We start from the raw sequence: 27,035 nt of genomic DNA, 5'->3' as shown, positions 1-27,035 counted from the left end.
TAGTTTCTGACATTGTGATAGAGGAGAAATTCAACCTTTAGAGTTAAATCTTAAAGTCGGCCTTCATTGCTGATAATTCCATGTATTTTGTACCAGATATTAGTTTTCAGTTCTTAATTTTGGTTTTTAATGAATTTACATTAGGAGTAGGTATTAGAGATAGAGCAAAAATTTGAAGCACATAACATTACAAAAGAAGGCAGTAACATTATTCATACTCATTTATATCAAATCATTAAAGAGGGCTGTAAATTATTCATGTAGTCATTTATTTCGAATCATTACGTTACATTCTGCTTATAATGTGATGAGGATAAGAGAGTTTAAAAGAAGAAAAAGAATGAATGTAGCGAACAACAAAACATGCTCTGTAGAAAGAACAACAATGATTATGGCACCAGATCAGTCTGGGCTTCTGTTCTTATTTCTTCATTGATACAGTCTGGTTTGGAGAATTTAAGATCTAGCCTTCAGTGTGTTTCCAATGTCAATGACAAAACGGTATCTGACGTCTGCTTTGGCAAGGCGCTCCATGGCAGTGTTCAAGTAGTCAATTGGGATAACCTCGATGTCTGCTGTTATGTTGTGCTTGGCTGCAAAATTGATCATCTCTTGTGTCTCCTTCATACCTCCAATGCCGCTACCAGCTACCATCTTCCTTCCTGTTAAATCGAACATTAGCTTTGTTAATAACCCTACAATGCAAAACATAACAGGAAAAGCCAACTACTCGTAGTTACATGCTTACCCATGAGTAAAGGAAAAACTGGAAGCTCAAGAGGCTTTTCTGGTGCACCAACCATGACAAGCTTTCCATGAGACTTCAACAAACCAATCAAAGGCAAGAGAGGATGTTGTGCAGAAACTGTGTCAATGATCCCATCCATGGTACCAATGGCAGCCTACAAATTAATCAATGAAACAAAAATTAAGTAACTTGTTCATTGAATAATCCACTTAAAAGTCGTAAAAGATGTAACTTGTTCAAATAATTACCTGCATTTGATCTTGGTCACGACTAACCAAAAACGAATCAGCTCCTAGGTGTTTAACTGCTTCTTCCTCCTTATTAGGGGACGTACTGATCACTGTAACCTTCACTCCCATTGCCTTGGCAAACTTCACTGCGACGTGGCCTAAACCACCTAGGCCAACCACACCCACATGCATGCCGGGCTTGTCAAGTCCAAAATATCTCAACGGGCTGTAGGTTGTGATTCCGGCACATAGGAGAGGAGCAGCACAATCAAGGGGTAGGTTGTCCGGGATACGGAGTACGAAGTGTTCATCTGCAACCATAATGTCAGAGTAACCGCCATAGGTGGTGGTTCCGTCATAGTACTTGGCACTGTACGTGAGTATTTGTTTGGGGCAGTAGTTCTCAAGATGGTCGGTACAACTATCACAAGATCGGCAAGCTCCAACTATGCATCCAACACCGACTTTGTCTCCAACTTTGAATTTTTGTACATTGCTCCCTACTTCCGTTACTTCACCGACAATCTCATGCCTGCATTGCCAAATTGTGTTCATATTAGATTACTGAAGAGGGTTCAAGCATTAATATAAATAAAATGGTAAACACCTTTTCCAGTTATACTAGTAAAGAGTGTGCAGGAATAGGTCGAACGTACCCGGGAACCAGAGGATAGGTAGAGAAGCCCCATTCATTCTTGACCATGTGAAGATCCGAATGGCAAATCCCACAATACAACACTTTGAATGTCACGTCTTTCTCTCCGGATTCCCTGCAATCAAATCGGTTGAACTTCAGAACTAGCTATAAAACAAACATGTACTATATATATATGGTTTAATCTGAAGATCGAGCAAGAAGTGTTGTACTAGTTGACAATCTACCTTCTGGAGAAACTGAAGGGAGAGAGAACGCCAGATGAATCTCTTGCAGCCCATCCAACTGCCTTCCTGGGGTGTTCTTGCTCGTTAGACATTAGTATTTTCTTTGTTGCAGATTCTTAACTGATGGTTTTGGTGTTGAGGCTTAATGTAGTTCACCTAGTAAAAGGTAAGAGACAGACAGATATGGAAGTATGAGCTACCTTCAATGGAGTTAAATGCTATACATATAGAGGGAGGAGATTTTAGGTTTGGGCTGGGGTGACGTACTGGGTGAGGAAAATAGAATGTCGAAGAGATGATGACGTATTGGATGAGCAAATTAATAAAAAAATTAAAGAGATTAAACTGACGTCAGCGGTCAACAGAACGGTATGACTGAGTTTGACGAAATAAAATTTTGTTGTTGAATGTGACTATGCTTCTTTGCTTCGCACGATGAGAGCGAGGGCATGCTTCTTTGCTTCGCGCGATGAGAGAGAGGGAACGATCGAGTTTTCAAATAGGGAACTGAGCTTCCAAAATCGACGACTCTCGGGCCAATCAATAGTTCGGTCCGGCGCCGACAATACTTCCAATACTGAGGTAAGCTCTATTTCAATTTCTTGGTAATTGATTGTTGGGTTCTTCAAAATTGAATCTTTAATTTCCCAATTGGTCTATAAATATTTGATGCTTTCTCTCTGCTTTCTTTGTAACGAAGATCATGCGGATCTAATGATGATTATATAGAATTTCACTCTCTATGCTTTCTGTTTTGTCATGAAGAGAGAATGGGTACTTACCTTCTTCAAAATTGAGTACTTGATCATAAAGCGTGAGGCTTTGGTTATGATGTTTTTGATGTTGGGTTGTCATTGAGGTAATTGCTACTGTTTTACATAATGTGATCTTAATGAGAATGTACACTTTAACATGCACTGAAATAGTGGTGACTGGTGAGTGTGTGTATGTGGAGGCTGATTGTTTTAGATAGATCATTTGATGTCTATGGTTAACATGAGCTGTATAACAGCGGTGGGCAGGCAAAGAAGCTCAAAGTTGTGGTACTCGAGTAGCTCAACCGACAGTGACACTAATGACACAAAGAAAGTTGGTGCTGAAGAAGATTTTGACGATTTTCTTAGGTGGCTTGAAACATACGAAATGGAAGCCCAAGGAGTGGATCCCAAGAGGGGTTGGGGATTTCGTGGTGTGCACAAGGTATTTTTACTCAGTTGAATGTTATAGTTTCCATGTGTATGTGGACGCATATGTCTGCAAATACATCTGCATTGTGTCATAACGTGTAAAGATTACTAGGGTAATTTGACCAGAGCTTCCAAACCATGTTTACTCCAACTAAATGTTATAGTTTCCATGTGTATGTGGACGTGTCATATCTCAGTGAGGTTTCTTGACACAAAATGAAAAAAAGAAACATCTAATTATAGTTTATTTTAATATGGTTCTGCTTAAGCAAACTCAAATTGATCTAAAACTCTTGCTGTGATGTGATGGATTGTAGGTGTTGATACATACTGGTAGTTCAATCCTTTCTCTAAATGTTCCTATGGGGACTGCTTCATTCAGTGTTTCATCACTTAAGTTCATAGACTTCTTTATGTTATGAATTGCATGAACTCTGATTCATTGCATTGGAGAGCACGATTAATTTGATTCATAATCTGTTTTGAAAATTGTCAGAGTGAGATAAATTGCATCTTTTGGTTCTGTTTTTCTTTTTATTTTTTTTATTCAAATTTATTTACAGCATTTTATTTCCACCATCATGAGAACTGTTGCTTTGTCAGCTCTGAGGTGACGAATTCTGGTAGTTCAATCTTTCTGCAAACCTTCATATGAAGTCTGGTTCATTCTATGTTTCATTATTTATATCAGAGTCAGATATATGGCCTCCTTTGGTTACAATTTACACCTTTAAAATACCAAACTTCCTTTTCTGTTTAAATTTCAATGTGAAGATACAGATCCTAATCATTTATTACTGCTTTACCAGAAGCTATGGCTTTTATTGTTGAGCATTTTGTTTGAAGTTGCAAACTTTGATTTCATGTTCTTACTAGGTTCTTTGAATTTCTGATACTTTTTGTATTTGGATAAGTTTGCTGTAATGGGTTTTTGATTATGGTGCTTCTTCTTTCTAAAACAAAATTCTCTGTCTTTTGCGGTATTGTCGATTGCATTCAAAAAGTGATGTGTTTGATTGCAGAGATACTTAGGATGACGGTACAAACTTTGAGCTGACAAAGTTTGATAATGAAAATATAATCTTTGAGCTTTTACGCTACGTGTCTAAGTGTTTGTGATATATGGACCTATCGTTGAAACCTCTCTCTCGGTGAAAACTCTGCAGTTTTGAGAGTCAGTCAACAGCTTCTCCACCCTCTGTGGTGTTTTTCCTCTGAGTTTTGTCTCAGATCTGAGGCTTTATGCCTCAGTTTCATTATCTTTTTCTTTACCCCAGCCCAATTCCTCTTCAACTGCTCAGATTTACTTCCACTTCTCTCACCCTCATACAGCTCCATCTTTCATGTTCTATCCCATCTTTTTCTCTTTTTTCCACAGTCCCCTCACACTCGTTCTCCACCAAGGTATATACACCTAACTCTACACTTGGAATAGCTGCCGAACCGGTACTCCACCGATGTGTGTGGACGTCACCGGACCAGTGGCGTTGTGTTGCTCGGTGGTCTCCACCACCACGACTGCCGTTTCCATGTCCTTTGGTACCTCTGTCCTTCTTATGCAGACTACTCGGGTATGGAGAATGATGGTGAACATACGTCTGGCCTCCGGAAGTGAAGCTTCGGTCGATGCCTCTCTCTGCAACTTGGTGGTCAGCCATGGCGGCTGGTCTCTCTGTGGCAGTTTTTTGTGGCTTAGATCTAGGGTTGTTTTTGTTGTTGTTGGGCTTTTGGGCCTCGGTTTGTTTCTCTTTTCTGTTTTGGTGTAGGTTAATTAAGCTTTGTCTATTGGGCCTCCAAGCTTAGGACTTTTGCTTCTTTATGCACATCAACATTTGTAATTTGTTCCCCTTTAATGAATTAGCTATTTGACAAAAAAAAAAAAAAGTGTTTGTGATATATGTACAAAGTTTGCTATTCTGTATCCTTTTGATCATCAAGGAATTGTGATATCTGTATTTGTCCGCACGCTGCAGTACGTCAATCCTATTATCAAGAATTCACAACATCATTTGAATGGGAACTTTTATATGTAATAGAGAGGGTTTTGACTCTTCCATGTTTATATGTGTGACTATGGCTATGTTTGGGGGGGCTTTTTGCTCCCCTGCTTATAAGCACCAGAGCAACAAGTGTTTGGTGAGTGAGCTTATGGTCAGCTTTTGGAAAAAGCTGCCCCAGCTTTCCCCAGCTTTTAGAAGCCGACTCCCCCAGCTTTTAGAAGCCAGAAGCCCGCTGAGTACTGTAGCGGTGATTACTGTTCATTAATGAATTTTTTTAAATCCCGGTTTCTACCCTCCGTTGGCTGAAGCAATTACAATGAACTGCCATCAAACCCTCGATATCGATATCAGTCTCTCGCTCTCCCATCTCCCTCTGCTCGATCCCATCTCCCTCTGCTCGATCACAGAACGCATCCCATCCCATCAAGCAAGCCTCGATCTCCCTCTGCTCGATCTCCCTCTCACAGAACCCATCCAGTCGCCGCCACATCTCGCGCATCCCATTCGATCTCCCTCTAATCACAGAACCCATCGAGTCGCCGCCGCATCTCGATCTCCCTCTAATCACAGAACCCATCAGTCGCCGCATCTCGATCTTGGCCTCACTTGCATCTCATCAGGATTTCGGAAGTGAAATTGAAGCCTCAATCAAGCAAGTCAGTCTCTCTCCCTGCTTCGTTCTTATCTTTAATCTAATTGTTGTTATATTTGTTTTGATTTTCGTAGTTCTTGTTAAAGCTTTTGCATTGTGACTTTCGCAACCTCTTCTAAATCAAAAAACACGCTGGGGTTTGGTAGTGGGTAAGAGTGGATTGGGAAAGTTAAAACATTTTGGTGTGGTGAGTGCTAGTGATCTAGAAGTGTACTACTGATGAGCAAGGTTTGAGTGAATGTTAGTTGGATAGTTCAATTATGTTTGCTTTTCTTGTTTATCGATCCATTTAGGTGTTTCAGAATTTGTTTGTCAGATGAAGTGTATAGGCTTCACAATTATGGATCTGTACTAAGAATAGCTCCTGCAAGATGAGGTGTTTTCGATTTGGTTGGTTTTTTTATATCTATCAGGAAACTAAATGGGAATTGAATTTTTGCTATAAACTGGAGTTGTTCTTCCAGAGTTGCAGTCACTTTTTGTTTGGGGTTTTGAGTAATTAAGTTATAGTTTACTGTATCATTATCATATATGGGAACGAATTCTACAAAGGTTTTCAATCACTGAAGGAACAAGAAAATGGGGATGAATTGAGTAATGATAATAAAAAAGAAAACTAAGAACATGAAGGATGAGAAGATGCTTCTCAGTTTCTTTCCTGTCGGTCACCAACCCTTTAATTCCAATGTGCAGAAGTACTCTTTTTATTTTTTTTTGAAGGATGCAGAAGTACTCCTTTAAGTTTTCTTTTTCTTATAGCTTTGTTGTTTGTTTCAGCTGTACAAATGGTTGGGCTGTTCAAGCTACTTTATTCTTTTTCTTATAGCTGCCTTTTTTTCTTTGTCTGTTGTTGATGTTTATGTTTTCTTATCACTGCTTTAGTTTCTTGTTATTGCATCTAAAGCTTATCTTCATATCATTGATTATGCATTGGGGTTGGTACTAAAGCTTGGGCTGTAAATTTTTGGCTTTTTATCTGTGCTAGATGGCTGTTTGGAATGATGCTTTAGTAGATGTTTTTTGTGACTTATGTATCAAGGAGGTGGATAACAATAATCGTCCACATACTCATTTTAATCTGGAAGTTGGGTAATAACCGAAATTGATCGATCATGGTTAATAACCGAAAATGATCAATTATACCCCTTTTCTTATTTGGTTCTATGGTTGGGTAATAATAATGAGCTTAGTGTTTGCATTTTTCTTCTGAATACATAATCCAAGCTAGACAATTTTTCTTCTATTTGGTGCAAGTATTAATAGTAAATTGTTGATATGCATGTAGGTTTCCCAGCACAGGAAGCTAGCTAGCAGGTAGCAGAAAAAGAGATCAGATCAGAAAAGTGGTGCAGGTCTCATATTATAGCTAGTCTGGATCATGTGATTCTAGAGTTTAAATGATATATGTGATTCTAGAGTTTAAATGATATCAACTAAATTTTGTGGTGGGCATAGAGCCAGTTTGTAGTACACTTTTATTCAAGTAACTCGATGGATTATCATCAAATCTATATTTTAACAGTTTGATATTTGCTAGCATTGGATGTCAATTAGCTTTTCTGTGGGATTGTAATCCAAACTGAATTTGGTTGGATGACAAAATTTTAGCACCTGACTTCTGATGTAGCAACCAGCAACTAGCAATTCAATTAGTTGACTTTGGACAAAATGGACCACATAATAGGCAGCCTCTTAAAAGAGCTACAATCCTAAACTAGAAATTTATCTAGTATGTGCGGGATGGGAAGGGTCTGCTCTTGATGAATGCGCGTAATAACGTGAACATTTGATGTGAACTAGAAACTATGATTTATAATAATATAGTCACCATGATTTATAATCATATTGTCCAATATTAATCAAATAGTCACCATGCTTTATAAAAATTCAAAGTTAACAAAAATTAATACGGAGATAATAAAGATTAAAAATAATAACAAGATCATTTGAACAATATTGTTTTATATACAATTAATTAAGCAAAATAATCTCTCATGTCCAATTCGGTCATTCCACAAATAAAAAGCACAAGCCAGTTTGATTTACCAAACACTTTGCCACTGCTTCTGCCACTGACAGCCCTTATAAAAAGCTAGTTTACCAAACACTCAGCAGCTTTGCTTTTCAGCCACTTATTCTCAGAAATAAGCAGAAGCCAGCTTTTTCTCAAGGAACAGCTATACCAAACATAGCCTATAAATGTTCCATTGCTTTTTCCACTTGTGGTGTGTACACAGTGCAGTCATTCCCTCTCCCATGTTGGTTCATATTTCAAAAAACCTTCTACTTCACTACAACAAAAGTGGTCAAAGGATGCCATTTTATGCCCACGTTTTAGTTAATGGTGACAGCACCCAATACATATCGCATCAATACTCCGATTGATACCACGTTTATACTGTTGCAATGTCACCAAATGAAACCATATAATTAATGCCCGTTAAAATATTCTTTTAAACGAAAGAAGACTTTATAATTTTTTTTAAGCAATGAGATTACAAAAATTCATTTAAGCACTTCAATGATTTTAATCTTAAATGAATAGCGATATTTTGCGGTGCAGTACTCTCTCTCTCTCTCTGCCCTGTTTGTCCATCTCTCTTAAGTTCTGAAGAGATATAGAGCAGCAATCTGTCAATGATTTTCTGTGTCGTAGAAAATCAGACATGGTCTTCTATCCCAGGATGTTTTTGTAAGAGTCGGCCTCATTTCCATAAACTATGGCTAGACTTTCATACTCATGAATCTCAGATCTGCCCAAAAGGTACAACAAATTATTTCTCTTTTTGAATTTTAGGATGATGTTTGGTTAGTTCTCCAGTTTATGCTATTGCATGTGTCCCTCTTGATGGCAGATCTGAATTTTGGGTTTATTTTCGGTCTTGTAGAAAATCGGACATGGTCTTCGATTTCAGGTGGTTTTTGTAAGAATTCGACTTCATCGATTGTAAATTATGGCGAGAATTTCATACCCATAAAATTTCGCAGACAGGGCTGCTAGGTGCTTTCATTATCGAAAAGCTTTTTTTTTGCAAGGTATATCGTTAGGATTTACATGTTATGCCAAAAGAAATTTCTTTTAATATCAGAGTGTCTTTCTATTTCTATGTTGAAAGGACCCTTGGTTTTCACAATAGATTTTTTTTTCCTTGACAACTTGCTTTCTGGCATATTGAGGCACTCAACAAATCGTGAGGTTGCTCTTATGATGCTCATGGCATAGCTTTCATATATGCTGGCTGAAGTAAGGTTTCCTTCTACTCTGGGACTTTTACAAAAGGCGTCCTTCTTCACTCTCTTTGTCAGCTTCAATATATTGTCTATATAGATCTTATTGTTTTAGGCATGTAGCTAAATCATAATGATAGATTTTGATATGTATTGCAGCTATTCTATTAGAGTGGCATTCTCACTATATTCTTTTGTGGGATTGTGATGTCAATATGGGTGCCTTGGACATTGAAAAGTGGAGATTTGTAAGTGATGGGTAAGCCCTTTGACATTTACGGAGTATACTTTGCACATTTTATCTTTGCATTTGTATTATTATATGAATATCATTGACACACGTTGAACTTAAGTGATTTAGAATAATTGTATACTGGTTTCACATATGGTGCTTCTTTTAGTTTTATCTTTGATTGAACTCATGTTTAGCATATGGTGCTCGATCTTGTATGTGCAGTCCTGGAACATAGGTTGTAGTGAGTTCAATACTACTAAGTCTTGTTCGATCTTGGAAGAGCAGCTTTTGTTTTTCCCTTATCCTTCTTGTCAAACTTATCCACGAAAAATCAAAGCGAGAAAATTAGCCTCCAGCAGCAAGAACGCATTTTATTTTTGCAATTACTTTTTCTTATTCTTTTTATTTTTCTTTTCTTCTGCTATAGTGAAACTGACAAATTTTGCACTTTCTTTTTACTATAGGTGGTAATATGGTGGCTGGTCTTATGAGAGGTGCTATGTCTATAGCGCTTGCTTATAACCAGGCAAGTTGAGGAAAATGTTCATTTTTAGGTTGCTGTAGGTTTAAATCTACCCAAGTAGGGAAAGGGGAAAAATTGGCATTCCATGAAAAGGCTACTTAAATCAGAACAAATATAATCTTGCAAAATACTGTATGAGGTCTATGGTTTTGCTGGCTCATATTTCTTGCTTACCGATTTGAGTTTTCATATCTTAAGGTAGATTTATGTTTAATTTGGTGTGTTTTGTTAGACCTATAAGATAGACAGGACAAACAGAGATTATGTGTGCTATTTTGGGTTCATGGTTCACAATATTTTGGTCTTTGGGATCTGGCACTTTAGATTTCCACTCAAGTTCAGAAGTCCTGGAATTAGGTGGTCTTGAATGTAAATACATTAAGTTGATGGTTTATGTAGATCTTAATTATGAGCTCGATTTTGATGATGTTGTAGGTTTATTTTGATGGTTTATGTAAATACACTAAGTTGATGGTCATGATATATATATATATATTTATATATATTTGAAAGTAATATACTAAATGGTGGTAAACCAGGTAGACCAATGCTCGAGATCTCAATTTTTTACTGGTTTTACCTTATTTCAAATTCTTTCTTTCCTAAATGTTTTGTACAGTGTTCAGGGGTCTTTCTATTATTTAGAGTCAGTACGGGGTTGTAGAGTTTTTGAGATAAAGGTCTATTGTCTTGTTTGACTTATCATTGCAATGGTAATAGGTCCTCATTCAATTACTGGAAATGCGGTTGGATTCAATATATTGGACATGGACGTAATGGAAAGAGTTCTTGAGGTGAGTACCAAATATATATATATATATATATATATGTTATATATGTGTGTGTGTGTGTGTGTGTGCACGTGCGCACGTGCCTTTTATATGGCGTGCATTCATATTCTTGAGATTGGACTTTATGACTCATATAGCTCTCCTTTTCTGCTGTGCATTTGCATTTATTTATTTGTTATATAACTGACAATAGCTGAGGGTATTGATATATCCATGGTATGCGTGATCTGTCAAATAGTTAGTACATCAGAGAATGTGTTTGTATTTTTCTGAAAAGCATGATTTTCTAAATTGTTGGTATGCCTGTAGGTGAACTTAGAGGGAGTGAATTTGTTCATAATTTTATCTCCTCACTATGATTTGTCATTAAATTGGGAACAAGAGAGCTTGCCAACTTGACTTAGCTCACTTACTTTTAATTGAATGTTAATAATCTAGGTGGAGAGACTCAATATTAATGTCTGATTTAGAAATCAATCATGTGTTTATGTATTGTTACTTTACTGAGCTCTAACGTGTAATGTTGTTATGTGGTCTTTTGGTTATAGATGCTGAGTTTAGAGATACTGGATTGAAAAGGTCTGAAAAGTTGGCAAAAGATTTGGAGTGGTTCAATGAGAAAGGCCATGCCATACCAGAACCTTCTGCTCCTGGTGTAAACTATGCTTAGTATCTTAAGGAATTGTTGGAGAAGGATCGTCAAGCATTTTTCTGCCACTTCTACAATATATACTTTGCTCATTCAGCCAGTGGACGAATGATTGGGAAAAAGGTATAGAAATAATGCTTCAACAATATATACTTGCAGAATAATTTAACGTTCTCTCACCATTATAATTGACTTGAATGGCAATTTGGTGTTCATTAGTAGTTAACTATGATCTAATAACGTGAACTCGGGGCATCTTTCATGTTTACTCTAATATCTCTTTGACCTGAAGAAATATGCATAAAGTGAAAAGGGATCATGTGTAGATTTATTGACACTCTTTCTAAGCCATGAACTCCATCCTTCATGAATATCCAAAGAAGTGTCTGACATGAGTGAATTCAAGTGCATGGTCCTTAACTCCTTATGTTGTGGAATGCATCCTGCAAATTGATTTCTGTAACATGGCTAACTTCAAGTATGTGTTTTCTTTGATTACCATATGTGGTGGATGATAGGAGTCATTGGAGAAGTTACAGTACACTAGTCCACATATTATAATCTTTCTTGAGCTCTGAATCCAAAACAGGGATTTTCATGACCCTTTCCATTATGTATAAAGATAGTATGGACAGAGTATACGTCAAGCCTAGTGGGTAATTTGGGACATATAAGCTTGCCTGATCATTTCTTACTGTTAAGTGCTACACTCCATTTATAATTCTTGAATCCTGAGATTGATCTGCTGACTTCTTTTTTATGTCATATATTCTACAGACTTTGCTGACTTCTTTTTATGTCATATATCAAACCATTTAGGGGTTCAGAAAGGTTTTGTGAGATAGTTCAAAGGATTTGAAGGGTTTTAAAGTTTCTGAGCTGTGTAACATTCTTTATATTGTTTAAATATTGTTTTCATTATATGTGATGTAGTTGTCCATTGAGGAGTAGAGGAGAACGCAGACGTCATGCCTAGAATTAAGGCTGCCAAGAATTTTCTTTTCTGATTAAGTGGTTTGGTTAGAATTATTGCTATTGTATGTTAAATAATTTTTTTTTTTTTTAATTTGAAATAGTGGCAGTCACTATTTTTCAGATTGGTGGGTGTATTGTATATTGTAACAATGCAAAAATCAAGTCACCATTAAATATATTAGATTGCTTTCTAGTTGTGAGACCCACAATTTGTAAGTCACCAAAAAAGTAATAGTGGCATCTTGGGTATATGTCACGGCAGCAATGGGCACCATTCACTAAATGGTAACTAGAGGGGTGTCACTAAATGGTAACTAGAGGGGTGTCTATTGTTCTTCAACACCATTGATTGGTGGCTATAGATCCAATACACTCCATTCTCAATGGTGTTGTTAGGTCAGTTTTGTGGTAGTGCTTACATACGGTATTGCTAATATAAGTTAAATATTCTTGCTGAGCTGCTGTGTTTTGGGGATTGAGAGTTCTATATAGATTGCTAGAATGCAAAATCAGTTGAGGAGGTAGGTTCTATGTCCTGTGAAATGCATTAGTAGTTCGTCCTCTTACAGATCTTTGCTGACATGAAATTTCTGACCATTGACTTTTGTTGTACGGCTCTTCTGGCTTTTTGGCTGCATCAGTATTGCTTAGGCCCCATTGATTAGATTACTCAATATATCTGTTTTTCTTATTCAAATCTTCAAATTTAGATACCACTATATTTTTTCAACACTTTCTTGGTCCAAATTTTCTGTTTCTAATAATATCAAGAAGAAAACAAAGACCTTAGATACAGATAAAATATCAAGAAGAAAACAAAAACCTTAGATACAGATAAATCAGATGCAAACTATATATAAACAGTGGTCAATTTCTAATGCCTTCTCCAATAACATTGATTAAGGAGATTAATGCTCTAAAATCTAAAACATATTTTCTTTTAAGCATTACCTCCTCTTATTCTAAATTAAAGTTCTCATTAGAGAAATGACCAAAATACTACTTCTGTTATTGTGTCTGTTTGATATTAAATAGGGTTGGAAGGAAAGTGCTTCTTATATTTTACTGTTTGATCATATTCAAGATACATTTCAACGGCAACTTCAGTCACTCTTTTCTTCTCTTACCATCCAATCTTTCAGTGGCAGCCCCCAGATCAACATCAGATGATGATGATACATTTGAAGAACTTATATATAGTAATACCAGTAAAAATTTTACTTTCGAAATATGTAAATATACAAGTCTGGTTAAAACACCAGCTTTTGTACTATGGAAGGGATAACATTTTGAATTAACATTTCTTAGCTTATGACTGTGAATCTATTACGTACAATTTAGAGAGAGAAAAAAAAAAACTAACCCAAAGAACATAGAAGGGCTACCTTATATGCGGCCCAAATATTGATAAACCAGCAGCTTGTGGATTTAACTAATGAGGTTTGGAGGGGATGCAACTTGTCATAATCAAGACATATCAGCAGGGATATATTAATAAAAATTAAGAGATGTGATCAATAAATAAAATCTTAATTTGATTACGCAATTGAGTCAATTAGTGACATACCGTCCACAGTTGATTCCTCAGAGTCATCAGCAACTACTTCAGACGCAGCTACTGGTTACTCCATTTGTCGCTCATCGTCTTTCTCATCGGGTCGAATATTTGTGATTATAAGAAAAGGCACATGTTTGATTTGTAGCAATCCTCTCCTCCTTCCCCAAACCTACTGCGGAATCTACCAGGCATTAGGTCAATTGTTAATTCCTTGAGGGTAGTAATATCCTGAAGCCCATCTAGAACTGCCCGCAATTCTTTGCAATATTCAATGTGCAATCTCTGAAGACTAGGCATGGCTTATTTCTCCACCCTCCACTCCTTCAAATCTTGAAGTGGTACTTTGAACCCGTTTCACTAATGGAGGTCTTTGCAAAAGGAGTCAGATTTTGTAGAGCAACTAAGATGGCTCTAATCACATTCTCCTGAGTCATGCGTGTGATGTAACTCATCATTGTTGTGACCCTAATTTTGGTTCGTCAGGGAAAAAAACATAAATCTGGTGCACAACAACCATCAGTTAGAACCCCGAACAATACTAATTCAAGAACACTAAATACCAAATCAAATGCCTGATCAGACTCGTCACCTCTCTTCCTTCTATTGATAGTAAGGTCCTCCCTTTTCATGTTCTCTCCATGTTTGTTTTTAAACTGCTACATTGTCATGTTGAGATCATGATCCACAATTAGATAGTCCCGATCTTTCAGCATTTGCATCACTGTCTTTTGAACCCTATTGAGCCTCGTAATTTCTTTTTCTGTCAAAACCATCTTTGCTGATAATTTACAAAACGCACCTTAAAAATTGTCGCAAACATGTTGACACCAAAAGTTGCTTCTCCATACCAATGAAAACCATTTTAGATGATCAACGACGATACGCGTAGAAGAAACATGTTTTCCTTCTTTTCTAGAGTGAGAAAAAGTCCGAAAACTTTCAATTCCAGTATGAAAAGTCAACTAACCAGAAATTACATAACACCCTCTAAACCAAAACCTAAAAGAGAAGAACCTGGCTGAGTGGGAAGCGGTGAGGGAAGTTGGACAGGAGAAGAGCTCTCAAGTCACAGCAGCTGCCGCGGAAGAAAACATAGAGGGAGGGTTGTCCATGCGGGATGAAGAATCTAAAGGGGGTGTGAGATGGGCTGGGTAGAAAAGCCCAAAGAATGTAGACCGGTGAAAATCCAAGAGACTCTTTCCATGCGGCCCAAATTTGATGAGAGCAAATGTAAGAGTGTTTACGCTTTAATGAATTTGAAGGTGTTATGGATAATATATATAATAAAAATAAATTAGAAAATGCAAAAATGTGTGTTGGTAACAATTTGGGGTTTGTTAATACCTGTGGAAGAAAGAGTGTTCAGCGCTTAGGCTATTTATTATGGATGTTCGGAGAATTGGGGTGATAGAAACGAAATTTTTAGCATGGAAGACACCAACAATTTTTAGCATTGCTAATGTTGCTAGGGTAGATCGATCATTGTTCGGTGGAGGAGAGAATGGTGGTTGAAGATATAAGGAAATTATTGCAATTACAGGCTTTGTCGACACCGACCTCATTAGTTCGGCTTGAACTCTTAGTTGGTAGGATTGACTGACCCTAGTTGGTGCAAGTTAACCATACTAGCTAGAGAATGAAATTAGTAATATTATTCGCGAACATATTGAGCAATATAACCGAGAGGTAAAGATTTCAAATATCAGTATTTGTACTTCAAGTGAGAGATGACATTGCTCGTATTTATGATCTTAATGTAATAATAGCAGGTAAATTAGTGGAATTTGAAGAAGGTACGACAAGCATTGTTCTGAATTTAGATCAAATAATGTTGGTGTTGTATTAATGTGTGCCGGTTTGATGATACAAGAGGGGGAGTTCTGTTAAAGTAACGGGAACAATTGCTAGTAAGTGAGCTTTATACATTAGTATAGAAATCATAACACTTGAATCCAAAATATAAGAGCAATAATTCTTGCATGTATAATGTTATTAGTCCAACTTGTATAAACTCTTAGTTCATTACATTATCAGAGTCACTTGCTTGAGTTTGATAAGAAGTAATAGGCCTCCTCCTAGTGGTTGAATGGTCGTGACATTTTGAGTGCTCTAGTCAAGCTTGTTGAAACTTTTTTAGCAAAGATTGTCTGTTCACCCCTGAAACAATTTGATAAATGAAGTACATAGGCGATTAGGACATTGTTATAATGCGCATATATACATCTAACTTGAGGCCAACACACGATTTTCAATGTGTGAAAGCTTTTACATATGAGGCTTTGATACACACAGATTGTTTTTCCGTGCTCTCTCGAATGGGGGCTAATGCTCATCTCACACGATTTTAGAAGTCAGTCTGAATCTTTGTCATGGGCCACACTATTTATCCATAATTAATATTAGTTCAATCCGTGTGAGTAGAAAATTATAATTAACTCAGACTAATTTCTGTGTGGAAGCCCTAAACACTAACTCACATTCATTTCTATGTGGAAGATAACTCACACGGATTTCTATGTGAAAGAGTGATGGCATTTATTTATTTATTTTTTTTTTTTTGCAAATTAATTAACAAATACATCTACAACCAATGTTTTTTCTTCAACATTTCAACGAGATAGTGTCAATCTATTCAACAACATATTTGCTCTGAAATTGCAAGATGAACCTACTAAAGATCCTGACAATCTAAACAAATAAGTTTGAACATAAATAATATCTTGTACATAAGAATCAATGTAGCAAATTGAAAACGCAACTCTAAACGCCATCACTTGCATCCCCTTGACATGATTGCAGCCGCAAGAGAGACACCATAGCAAATCAACCAAACAAAGTAGCAAGACGATGACAATGTTTCAAACAAAGAGCACCCACAAAACCTCCTTCCAAATTTATAACACGAGTGTCCAAATTGCATTTCACAGCTATATCAGAGAACCACCATAGGAAACATGAAGTCATGAAGAAAAGAAAATTGAGCATATCCATAAAAGAATCAAAGTAGACGAAAACCAAATGGTTAGAAGTTCTTTATTACATTACTGGGTAGAATCCCGTGTGTCCTAGCAGGTAACCGCTTAACACAACAACTAGGCTCGTTCTAGAGAAAACCGCCTCATTTTTAAAATTTGAGGATCTTTACTATTATGAGTAAGCAATATGATTATGAAGATTGAACTCGAAAGAGTCAAGGTGTTCAATATCAAGAACACATAACTGCGTCTTGTGAGATGTGTAAACGCCTCCTTTGAGGGTTGGCCCCGGGCGGCATGTCACCAAATACTTGCTTCACCAGTCATTTCCTTTTTTATTCTTTTATGGGAAGATCACTTCACCAATCATCCCTTTGATTCTATCCTTGTAGGCTCTACTGAACCAGTCAACCAGTTTCGTAAGATTCTGATGAAGCAGCAAGGGGAGATAGTCAAATACAAAAGAAACAAAAGAAGAAGATATATATATTCGAAGACTTTATAAACAAACCAAATTAGTTACAATCGATCTACAGAGGTAACTTCCTCAAGAATAGGTGGAGTGGAAGAAAAATAAATATCACAAGGTAGAGTCGCTAACGCCCAACCAGCTAATTTATGAGCAGCATCATTACCTTCACGAAAGGTGTGAGTGAAGGAACAATCTGGTAATTGCATAAACAAGTCAGCCACATCTTCATAAATAGGTCTTTGTTCCAAATGAGACGAGGACGGAGATGAGACTGCCTGCACCAGCAGAAATGAATCTGTCACGAACTTGACAGGGGAGGCTACTTCCAAGTAGAGCGCATGCGAGTGATGTGGCACAGTTTGGGAACATGAGTTTTGGCTCTCAAGTGATTATCTATCCAAACTTGTCAACCGAATAAAAGTTCTTGACGAGGGAGACATCGTTTACCTTGCCATAGCTGACCATTACGTGCCTTACAAATGAACCAAAGTAAGATTAGCAACTTGTTAAACTGAGAAAGTGATGAAAAATGCTTCATCATATAGAAAATCCACTCTCTGAGAAACAGAGAGCTGCTTCATCATTAATTTACTCAGTCTTTCATATGAAACAGACTTGCGTGAATTTTGACCTGCTCAACAATATATTACCAAGTCTACCGACCCTTCCAGAAATGAGAAACGATGGGTAAGTCCATTCTAGTACAGAAAAAGAGAACTATTCATGACCTGCATTTTGAACAAATTTTAAGGAACATTTGGCAGCTTAGTAAAAGAGCGAATAGCTACTTAGAAAGATTTGACGCATTATATATTTGTTTCTCAGTTTGGTTGGGCATCGAATATCTACAAACTTCATAGACTGCCTCAAAAATTGGTATGGCTCATCTCTCACCACCACCAAAACAAAAATGGTTAAAAAAATCAGGATAACTCAGTCTGAAAAGGAGGAGTTTAACAACTACAAGAACAACAACAGCATATAGATCACAGGAGTTCGGCATTACACAAGCTCACATTGCAGGCACTACGGAGGAATGCACAGAATGAGTTGAAAACATCATCATATATGCACAAAATCCCAACTGCATGTTCACTTCAGAGCTAACCTTCCATTACGAAAATTATAAATAAGACTAATGCAATCCAGGTTTCTGCTGTACTTGGATAATGTAACGGTAGGTGACATATCGCCCTGCAGTCTCACTTGGCCGGATTATCTTCACAACTTGTCCACGCTTAAGCCCGTAATATCTTGCAATTGGATCAATCAGCTGAATAAGAGGAAGCTGAACACCATCTACCCAATATGAAAATGAATTAGGTATCCAAATCAGTTTGATAACCACGGAAAAGAAAACTAAGATGTGTTTTAAACATTCCAATCTAGAAAAAGATCAACAGTTTGTTAAAATTGTTTGGAGGGTGCAAAGATAGATTAAGCACCACTACCAACAAAATATGCCCACACTGAAACAATAAAGAGAATTTACTAAAGAGACTTGTAACACATTGTTAGCGTGTACATGCATCTAACTTCAGGCATTTGTTATTATTCAAATATAGCATTGTTCAGGACTGACCTGTGTTTCTTTCACAGTGTACCTCTCCAGCAAGTCTTCTTTTCCTCATTTGTAAGAAACCGATGCTCAGGAACTAGAACAAGCTCTTTAATATTCACCAACGATTCTGCCTCCTGAACCAATAGACTTACTCAGAAAACAAAATATTTTAACATTGTGAAACCACACAGAATAGCCAATACATATTAAGGTGAGATGAATATATATCAAAAGTAACGTGATCGCCAGCATTAGTTGAAGATGTTCCGCCAACAAACTATCACACATTGCAATCTAATCCTCAAGATATCCTTTGTTTTTTTCTCTCAGAGGAGACTGTCGTATTAAACTGATTGTTATTTTGTTCTCCCAATGTGCAAACACCACACAGATATGCTGCATTAGATAGCAATGAGGACATCTTTCTCAGCTTCGCTTGGAACCCAAGATAGGCCTAGTTAAAGTTTGATGCTTTTGTTGGGCATCTCTATTAACTAGAGTTATCAGATAACCCTATGCATCCAAATTGTCACTTTGAAGTGTCATATTGACAATACTATTAAGCGCGTTCAATAACATTACTTGTGAATCAAATACGGCATTAGAGTAACGATAAACTAAGCTCTCCAACGCATAAATGGTTGGGAAGTAACATTGTAATTATTCAGCATAGACCTATCTGCGTATATTTCCATATTTCTAATACCAAAGTTTCTGGTACCTTAAGTTTCCAATATGCAAGGTAATAGACTATCATGACAATGACAATTTCAAGAACAAAACTTCATTCTAAAAAAAATTTGAACAACTAAACTTTTCACCTGAAAAATCTCCAAGTGGTACTTTGAACCCATCTCACTAATGGAGGTCTTTGCAAAAGGAGTCAGATTTTGTTGAACAACTAAGATTGCTCTAATTACATTCTCCTGATTCATGCGTGTCATGTAACTCTTCATTGTCTTGGCCCCAACTTTTGGTTCGTCAGGGAAAAACACATAAATCTGGTCAACAACAACCATCAGTTAGAACCCTATAGAGCCTCGTAATTTCTTCTTCTGTCAAAACCATATTTCCTGATAATTTACAAAACCCACCTTAGTGAGATTTCTTTGGCATTACAAAGAACAAAAATTGTCGCAAACATGTTGAGAGTTGCTTCTCCATACCAATAAAAATCAACTACAATATGCATAGAAGAAACAACACACATTTGTATATTCCTTCTTTTCTAGAGTGAGAAAAAGTCTGAAACCTTTCAATTCCAGTATCAAAAGTCAAGCTAACCAGAATCAAAATGTCCTCTAAACAAAAACCTAAAATTCTGAACTAAACAGTAAAGCTGTAAATTAGAGGAGAAGTAAAAGGTAATATGAAAACGTAGGTGAGGAAGAGAAATGAGAAGATAGAAGAGAGAGAGGAACCTGGCTGAGCAGGAAGCGGTGCGGGAAGAGAGGAGGACACACAAATCACAGCAGCTGCCACAGAACAACACAACCTTGTCCATGCGGGATGGGCTGGGTAGAAAAGCCCAAAGAACATAGACCAGGTTACCTAGGTGAAAATGCAAGAGACTCTTTCAATGCGGTCCAATTTAGCTGAGAGCAAATGTAAAAGCGTTTATGTTTTAATGAATTTAAAGGTATTATGGATAATTTATATAACAAAAATAAATTAGAAAATGCAAACAATGTGTGTTTGTAACAATTTCGGGTGTGTTAATACGTGTGGAAGAAAGAGTGTTCAGCACTTAGGGCTATTTGTTATGGATGTTTGGGGTGATGGAAACGAAATTTTAAGCATGGAAGACCACCAACAGTTATGGGGGTGGACAATGCTGAGGTTGCTAGTTAATTTGACCAGTCACTGATGGGCGGAGGAGAGTATTGGTTGCTAACTAGTTTTGCAATTACCCACTCTGTCGGTACCGAATACAGTTAACCAAGAACATGCTCATTTTTAAGATCCTGTTTTCCTCATTTTTAAGATCCTTATGCTCAGGAACTAGAACATGCGCTTGAACCGACAATTCTTCCTCCTGAACCAATACAGTTAACTAAGAACAGATTCGGAATAACTAATGTTTCATTTAAAGCCGATGCATGCTAAAGAGAAGTCATATATAAACAAATGTCATATTTCTACACCACTATTGTTTGTTGGGACTCTATAGAATATATGCATCCAGTTTGTAATTCTTAAGTTAGTAAAACCTTCTCAACAAAACAACCATACTATTAAGCAAGTGATGAAATTAATTGTCAACCTTAAGAGGCCTAGGAATACAAATAAACTGAGCACACTATCCATCATAGACCTGTATCTTATAGTCTGCATGTTTCTGGTACCTTACAAGCCCATACATAAAGTTAAAAGAGGATAATCTCATTCACGAGGTATCAAGAACAGTCAATTCAAACAATAAATTAAGCAACTTTAATCTTCACCTGGAAAACCTCCAAGTAGTACTTTGATCTCATCTCACTAATGAAGCGCTTTGCAAACGGAGTCAGATTTTCTTGAATAAGCATGATGGCTTTGTCCGTATCATCCTGAACCAAGCGTTTGATGTAATTCTTGATCGTCTTGACCCCTATTTTTGGTTCGTCAGGGAAGAACACATAAATCTGGTGCACAAGAACCAACAGTTAGAAGCTGAACAAGACTACTTCTACCACATTAAATAGCATTATCAAAGAACTCATCAGAGTCGGGACCTAGCTTCCTTCTATTGATAGATCATCTCTTTTCATGTTCTCTCCATATTTGTTTTAAAACTGCGACATTGTCATGTTGAGATCATGATCTACAATTATATAGTCCCAGTCTTTCGGCAGCTTGTGGAAATCAAATAAAGTAGGCAGGCTATAGACATGTCCACGTATAGTACGTATGTTTCTGATACCAAGTTTCTGGTACCTAACATTCCCATAAGTTAAAAGAGCATAATGACATTCAAGAGATATCAAGAACAGTCAATTCAAAGAATAAATTATGCAATTCAAAACCCTCACCTGGAAAACCTCCAAGTAGTACTTTGATCTCATCTCACTTATGAAGCGCTTTGCAAACAGAGTCAGATTTTGTTGAATAAGCACGATGGCTTTGTCCGTATCATCCTGAACCAAGCGTTTGATGTAATTCTTGATCGTCTTGACCCCTATTTTGGTTCATCAGGGAAAAACACAAATCTGGCGCACAAGAACCAACAGTAAGAAGCTGAACAATACTACTTCTACAACATTAAATACCATCATCAAATACCTCATCAGAGTAGTGAGCTCACTTCCTTCTATTGATAGTAGAGTCATCCCTTTTCATGTTCTCTCTATATTTCTTCTTAAGCCGTGTCAATGTAATGTTGAAACTATGTAGTCCAGATCTTTCGGCACATGCATCACTGTTTTTTGAACTCGATAAAGCCTCGTAATTTCTTCTTTAGCTGAAAGATTATAAAAACCCATCTTTTTTTTAGTGAGGTTCTTCGGAATTACAAGAACAAAAATTGTGGCAAACATGACTGCAAAATCAATATTTGCACATGTGGGTACAAAAGGTTGCTTCTCCATATCATTAAAGATCATTCTAGATGATCAACTACTTGGTCCTCTATACTGTAATCTTTTTCTTTTTTTACTGTTTTTTCTTTTTCTTTTTTTGAAAGGACAGAAAACAATTTTGAGAACTTTTGTGAGATGATGATGGTGGCTAGTCATAGTTGTATTACTGTCAGTACAAAATTCCAGTAATTACAATGTAAACAATACTCACTCTAAAACAAAACCTAAAGTAGTAATTATACCGTAAAAATCAAAATTGAAGGATAAACAAGAAACGTATTGAAAGCTAATCTGAAGAAGAAGAAGAAGAAAAGAGACGTACCTTTAGCTACCATTGAAAGCTAAATTCCACTGGTCTGTGTGAAGCAGGGAGGAATGAGGAAGCGAGAGTGAAAGGGCGTCCAATGAAGAATTAGGTGGAAAAAGAATTATAGGCGGGCGGATAGGATAGGTTATCGGATAAAGCCCAAAGAACATAGAACGGGCTAGCCCAAATATCGGTAAACCAACAGCTTATGGATTCAACTGAGGGGATGCAACTCGTATTTCCTCTGTTTCCTCATCAGGACGAGGAGCTGGTCATAATCAAGACACATCAGCAGGAATTTATTAATAAAAGTTGGAGACAAGTGATTAGTACATAAAATCTTTAATTTGATCACACAATAATATAAGGTATGATAAAACGGGATTGAGTCAATTAGTCACATACCATCCACAGTTAATTCCTGATCAGAGTCACTGCTGCCTCCTCCATTCCGTAAGAAGGCACATGTTTGATTTTGTAGAAATCCTCTCCTCCTTCCCTAACCCTACTGCAGAATCTACTGGGCATCCCGTCAATTGTTAATTCCTTGAGGGTAGTAATCTCCTGAAGCTCATCTGGAACTGCCCGCAATTTGTAGCACAATTGAATGCGCAATCTCTGAAGACTGGGCATGGCTTCTTCCTCCACCCTCCACTCCTTCAAATCAAACAATCGATTGAGGGTAAGAAATTCCAGATGAGGAAAGCCTCCTTGGGAGAAAACCAATGTTTCTGATTCGAAAGAAAGCCGATTGAGGTAAAGCACCCTCAAGTTGGGCAGCTTCTCCAGTATTTTAATCTGGTCATCCTTCAATTTTGTTCGACCTGCCCGCCGAAGCCTCCTTATGCGTAGTTTCTTCAGATTGCTCAAGTGAACAAGATCATTCAGATTGCATTTCTCATTTGAAACATTGACCAACGTCTGCAAATTGAACAACCTTGCAAATGACAGTTTTCCACTGACACTCTGCCATTCTGGTAAATACAAATGCCTCAGTTGCTCCATATTCCAAAACACATTTCTGATTTTGGTATCCCACTCAATCCAAAAACAAGAACCATGTTCTAAAGAATTACCCCGCAGATCTAGAGTTTGCAAAAGTACCAGATTAGATACAGATGATGGCAACCCACGAAATGCACTATTCTTCAGACTCAGGAACCTCAGGTGGACTAGATTCCCAATCGTCTTTGGCAACTCAAACTCCCTACATATATTTTCAAACTTCAAGACTCTAATCAAATTGAAGTCATTGAATACTGATCGTATTATTCTTTTGTTCCACTTTTGGTAGAACTCTTTTGTGGGGCAAAGTATAATAGAGACCTAATGCGGCCATCTCTTCCATTCTCACTACTGAACTCATATTTATTTTCGTCCAAATAGAGGGCAAGTCTTCGAACCTTACCAATCAGCGTTGCATAAGATACCGGACCCACAGAAAAGTTAACAATAGCAAGAAAGTTCTCCTCTTTTGCCTTTTGCAAGCACAAGTCCCGCATCAGATCATGGAGACGGCAACTTTTCACCTTCCCACTAAAACCATATTTTCCAACTTGAACCATAGATCTTTGCACCAGTTCAGTTAGGCAACCATATGATACATCTTCCATTATTTCCACCGAACCATGTATTTCTGATGTTGAAGGTATAAACCCTTCTGCAATCCATAATTGAGTCAATCTTGTTACCTGTATCTCATGATCCTCAGGATATTGGGCTAAATACAGAAAGCAGAGTTTTAAGTGAGATGGTAAGTCATCATAACTCAATGCCAAGACACCTGAAACTCCACACTCCTGACTCGTCTTTTCTCTTTCAAGGACATTTGTGCCTCTCATTATGTATACAACAACATTTTCAAGTACTTTGTTCCACTCATCAACCGTCTCTCGTCTACTAAGAAGACCAGCGAGCACACTGATGGCTAATGGTAGACCTGAACAATGTATAAGCATCTTCTCTCCTAATTTTTTCTTCTTTTCATAAATTGGCAAGTCTGGAAAAGAAAAGAAACAGTACTTAAGTAAGAGAGATTTAGTCATTACTGAAAACTGATAACATTATATGCCAAAGTAAAAGTTCTTGCGGTCAAGAATCTATCAAATACAATAAATCATTTTTGATGCATATCATGTTCTTGAAGAACAAACAAAACAGGCCCTTCCATGGTCATTCTTTCCAATATTTACTTCTGAGTAGATAGAATGTCGATAATCATCTTCTAGAACATATAATATTGCTGTTCTTGCATATAATTTATAACATTTACAGCATGCATATGATGAAGCAAAAAGTTAGAAACAATTGCATGTGAAAACACTAGGTGTTCTATGGAATGCAAAACTTCCTTGGGCTAGAAAAGCACAGTATTAGTTGGATGAAAAATAATACCTGTTTTGTCGCTTCCACAGATGGCTATCTTTTCAAACAGTTCCCAGCTTTGCATGGCATCTAGAGGCTGAGGCTGGTGGAGATAGCCATTTCTGGATGCAAGCAAGGCGACTTCTTTCTTCCGAGAAGTGAGTAATATCCGGCTTTCTGTTTCCTGAGTGATTGGGAATCCAGGCTTTATCGAATTCCAAGCCTCTTGAGTCCATATGTCATCAAGGACCACGAGACATCTCTTTTGTCTTTGGATACTACAGACCTCCCCTGCTATTTCATCCTTTTTCATTTTGGAAATTTTTTTCCTTTCCTCTGTTGCCGGGGAAGTGAGTTTAATTAAAATCTCTTCCAATACATCCTTTCCTTCCCATTGTTGAGATATGCAGACCCAAGCAAAACAATCAAAATGGCGCTCAACTTCATTTTGAAGAAAAACCTGTTTTGCAAGAGTGGATTTTCCAGAGCCGCCCATCCCCCAAATAGAAACAACACGGTGACACTTTCCGTCTCTTAACAACTCTTTCACCAGTCTTTTCGTGTTTTCCTCCAACCCAACAATATAACTTTCAACTTCATGAGCATAAGTTAGCCTCCTATCTCGTTGCCTCTTAAAAACAGAAGCCACACTTTCACCCCCACTTACTTGTCTTATGTTATAACTTTGCAAACTCGACCTCAAATGAGAAAGTTCGGTCATAATTTCCTCAATTTCCGACCCAATCTTGTGAAGATCAACTCTTTCACTGAAAATGCAGGCAAACCTTTTAAGAACAATCTTCACAGTACCTCCTCTCCTCCTGTAAGCCAATTTTAAGGCGAAAGATTCTATGACATCTTCCAAATCATAAGCAGCATCTCTAATGAGTTCTACCCAAATGCGCACAACTTCATCTTCTCCAGTTCTTGAATCTGCATCTTTCAGGAAGCCACGCATCAAGTGTAGCTCGACTTGTGCAAGCCTAACTTGGTAGCTGACTCCACTCGAGGATTTTGCTTGCTGTAGGATGTAGTCTCCGAGCAGCTTGATCCCTTCGGCCACAACTGAAACAACAGCGTCAGCCATATTTCTGATCTTCTTTCTCCTCTTCTCTCTCTCTCTCTCTCAAATTGGTGAAATTAATCTTCTTAGCCGTGGATGGAAAAACAAAAGTTCTTCTATATGCAAAGATGCTTTTTAGGAGTTACCTCCAATAATGCAATCCGACATTGTAAAGTGAAGATAGGGCTGAAAGGTGGAGCCAACCATGTATGGTGGTACTTTTCCTTTTTCTTTTATGATCAGCCCCAACTAGTCACTCTTGAGAGGGCTAGCTTTACAGCGGGAATCTGTCTTTCCAGTCGTTCAAAGATTTTGTGATCTTAGTGGGCTTATCAACTTTGGACGCAAATCATCTCTCCCCAAGTTTGACTGTCCCTCTTTGTTTCCTAGCCAGAATTTTCACACCTTAATTTCCTTCCACACAAGACCATCCAACAGATTCTCACTGTATCGATGCTTATCTCCACTTCCACCTCATTGCAAAGTGAGCGGAGTGCACTTGACTTTTGCAAATAAACGATAAACATTTCAACCCCAACTCTTGTGCCCACCCCAGCCTATTCCTCACACAAAACCGACATGCGCCCCAACCCAGATTTTCTAGTCAGAATACCAAACCTTCACCACTAACCAATTGGAGTGGCAGGTCATAACAAGCTATGCTCCTTGGAATAAAAATACAATCCTGCCTGGCCTTTGAGCCTGGGAAAGAAATATATCCGGCGTCCTCTCGATTGGTCTATCCAACATCTGCGTAGCCCACCGTCCTCACTGGTTCATAACCTCACCCTCCAATCGACGCCGATGACTTGCCCTAAGCCCTACCAGAACCTAGCCATGCATTGCCGTTACCGACACTACTGTCGCTGCACGCGTCCATTTGCCTTTAATTGACAAGATACTGGTGTGAGGCCGGGTTTGTGAGCTCGGACCACAAAACCCTGGTTTGTCATGAGAATGGGCTGGTTTATTTTATTTCAAATTCTCATTTAATAACCCTATTTGAGACTTCAAATGTAAGGGCTACACTCAATTTCCTTAGCAACCAGAGCTTTTATATTGGATTAGAAATTGCCAT

General features: G+C 37.6%; 3 protein-coding genes, 1 long non-coding RNA gene and 1 pseudogene across 10 annotated transcripts; 2 read left to right on the top strand and 3 right to left on the bottom strand.

The window, feature by feature from the left end:
• Positions 1-235: 235 nt before the first annotated feature.
• LOC112197375 (probable mannitol dehydrogenase) lies at positions 236-2,044 on the bottom strand. Its single transcript, XM_024338013.2, has 5 exons — positions 1,861-2,044; positions 1,635-1,748; positions 997-1,510; positions 749-902; positions 236-662 (listed from the first exon to the last, which is right to left on the bottom strand). The coding sequence occupies exons 1-5, from the start codon at positions 1,950-1,952 to the stop codon at positions 457-459; spliced, it is 1,080 nt and encodes a 359-aa protein (XP_024193781.1). The 5' UTR covers positions 1,953-2,044; the 3' UTR covers positions 236-456.
• A 226-nt stretch (positions 2,045-2,270) lies between these two features.
• On the top strand, positions 2,271-7,238 carry LOC112197460. Of its 3 annotated transcripts, none has more exons than XM_024338162.2 (3): positions 2,271-2,442; positions 2,873-3,060; positions 4,070-5,233. In XM_024338162.2, the coding sequence occupies exons 1-3, from the start codon at positions 2,296-2,298 to the stop codon at positions 4,077-4,079; spliced, it is 345 nt and encodes a 114-aa protein (XP_024193930.1). In that variant the 5' UTR covers positions 2,271-2,295; the 3' UTR covers positions 4,080-5,233. The 3 variants fall into 3 exon arrangements, 2 of the variants coding, with proteins under 2 accessions (XP_024193930.1, XP_024193921.1); XM_024338153.2 differs by lacking the exon at positions 4,070-5,233 and adding an exon at positions 6,985-7,238 and having other exon boundaries at positions 2,272-2,442; XR_005804573.1 differs by lacking the exons at positions 2,271-2,442; positions 2,873-3,060; positions 4,070-5,233 and adding exons at positions 5,257-5,703; positions 6,985-7,238.
• A 960-nt stretch (positions 7,239-8,198) lies between these two features.
• Positions 8,199-13,404, top strand: LOC112197488. Of its 5 annotated transcripts, none has more exons than XR_005804575.1 (6): positions 8,199-8,463; positions 8,588-8,943; positions 9,068-9,186; positions 10,406-10,479; positions 11,025-11,248; positions 12,059-13,122. It is a non-coding gene; the product is annotated as an uncharacterized LOC112197488 (long non-coding RNA). The 5 variants fall into 5 exon arrangements; XR_005804574.1 differs by lacking the exon at positions 12,059-13,122 and adding an exon at positions 13,136-13,404 and having other exon boundaries at positions 8,200-8,463; positions 9,087-9,186; XR_005804576.1 differs by lacking the exon at positions 12,059-13,122 and adding an exon at positions 13,243-13,401 and having other exon boundaries at positions 8,200-8,463; positions 9,087-9,186.
• A 4,486-nt stretch (positions 13,405-17,890) lies between these two features.
• LOC112197388 lies at positions 17,891-22,795 on the bottom strand (annotated as a pseudogene).
• Positions 22,796-23,531: 736 nt separating this feature from the next.
• LOC112197325 (putative disease resistance protein At1g50180) lies at positions 23,532-26,918 on the bottom strand. Its single transcript, XM_024337947.2, has 2 exons — positions 24,925-26,918; positions 23,532-24,529 (listed from the first exon to the last, which is right to left on the bottom strand). Exons 1-2 carry the CDS (start codon positions 25,979-25,981, stop codon positions 23,799-23,801), a joined length of 1,788 nt encoding a protein of 595 aa, XP_024193715.1. The 5' UTR covers positions 25,982-26,918; the 3' UTR covers positions 23,532-23,798.
• Positions 26,919-27,035: the final 117 nt, after the last annotated feature.

This window comes from Rosa chinensis, chromosome 1, assembly GCF_002994745.2.
Source record: "Rosa chinensis cultivar Old Blush chromosome 1, RchiOBHm-V2, whole genome shotgun sequence".
NCBI classification, from domain to species: Eukaryota; Viridiplantae; Streptophyta; class Magnoliopsida; order Rosales; family Rosaceae; genus Rosa; species Rosa chinensis.
Note: the sequence above shows the minus strand (reverse complement) of the source record. Positions and strands in the feature narration are given on the sequence as shown.

Excerpts from the sequence above, each read along its gene's own strand:
- LOC112197375 (XM_024338013.2), bottom strand. The coding sequence starts at position 1,952 with ATGTCTAACGAGCAAGAACACCCCAGGAAGGCAGTTGGATGGGCTGCA. Across the intron at positions 1,511-1,634 it reads ACCTATCCTCTGGTTCCCGG|GCATGAGATTGTCGGTGAAG; the intron begins GTACGTTCGACC and ends TTGGCAATGCAG. Across the intron at positions 663-748 it reads AGTTTTTCCTTTACTCATGG|GAAGGAAGATGGTAGCTGGT; the intron begins GTAAGCATGTAA and ends TCGATTTAACAG.
- LOC112197460 (XM_024338153.2), top strand. The coding sequence starts at position 2,296 with ATGAGAGCGAGGGCATGCTTCTTTGCTTCGCGCGATGAGAGAGAGGGA. Across the intron at positions 2,443-2,872 it reads ACAATACTTCCAATACTGAG|CGGTGGGCAGGCAAAGAAGC; the intron begins GTAAGCTCTATT and ends GCTGTATAACAG. Across the intron at positions 3,061-6,984 it reads GATTTCGTGGTGTGCACAAG|GTTTCCCAGCACAGGAAGCT; the intron begins GTATTTTTACTC and ends ATATGCATGTAG.
- LOC112197325 (XM_024337947.2), bottom strand. The coding sequence starts at position 25,981 with ATGGCTGACGCTGTTGTTTCAGTTGTGGCCGAAGGGATCAAGCTGCTC. Across the intron at positions 24,530-24,924 it reads CTGTGGAAGCGACAAAACAG|ACTTGCCAATTTATGAAAAG; the intron begins GTATTATTTTTC and ends TTTCTTTTCCAG.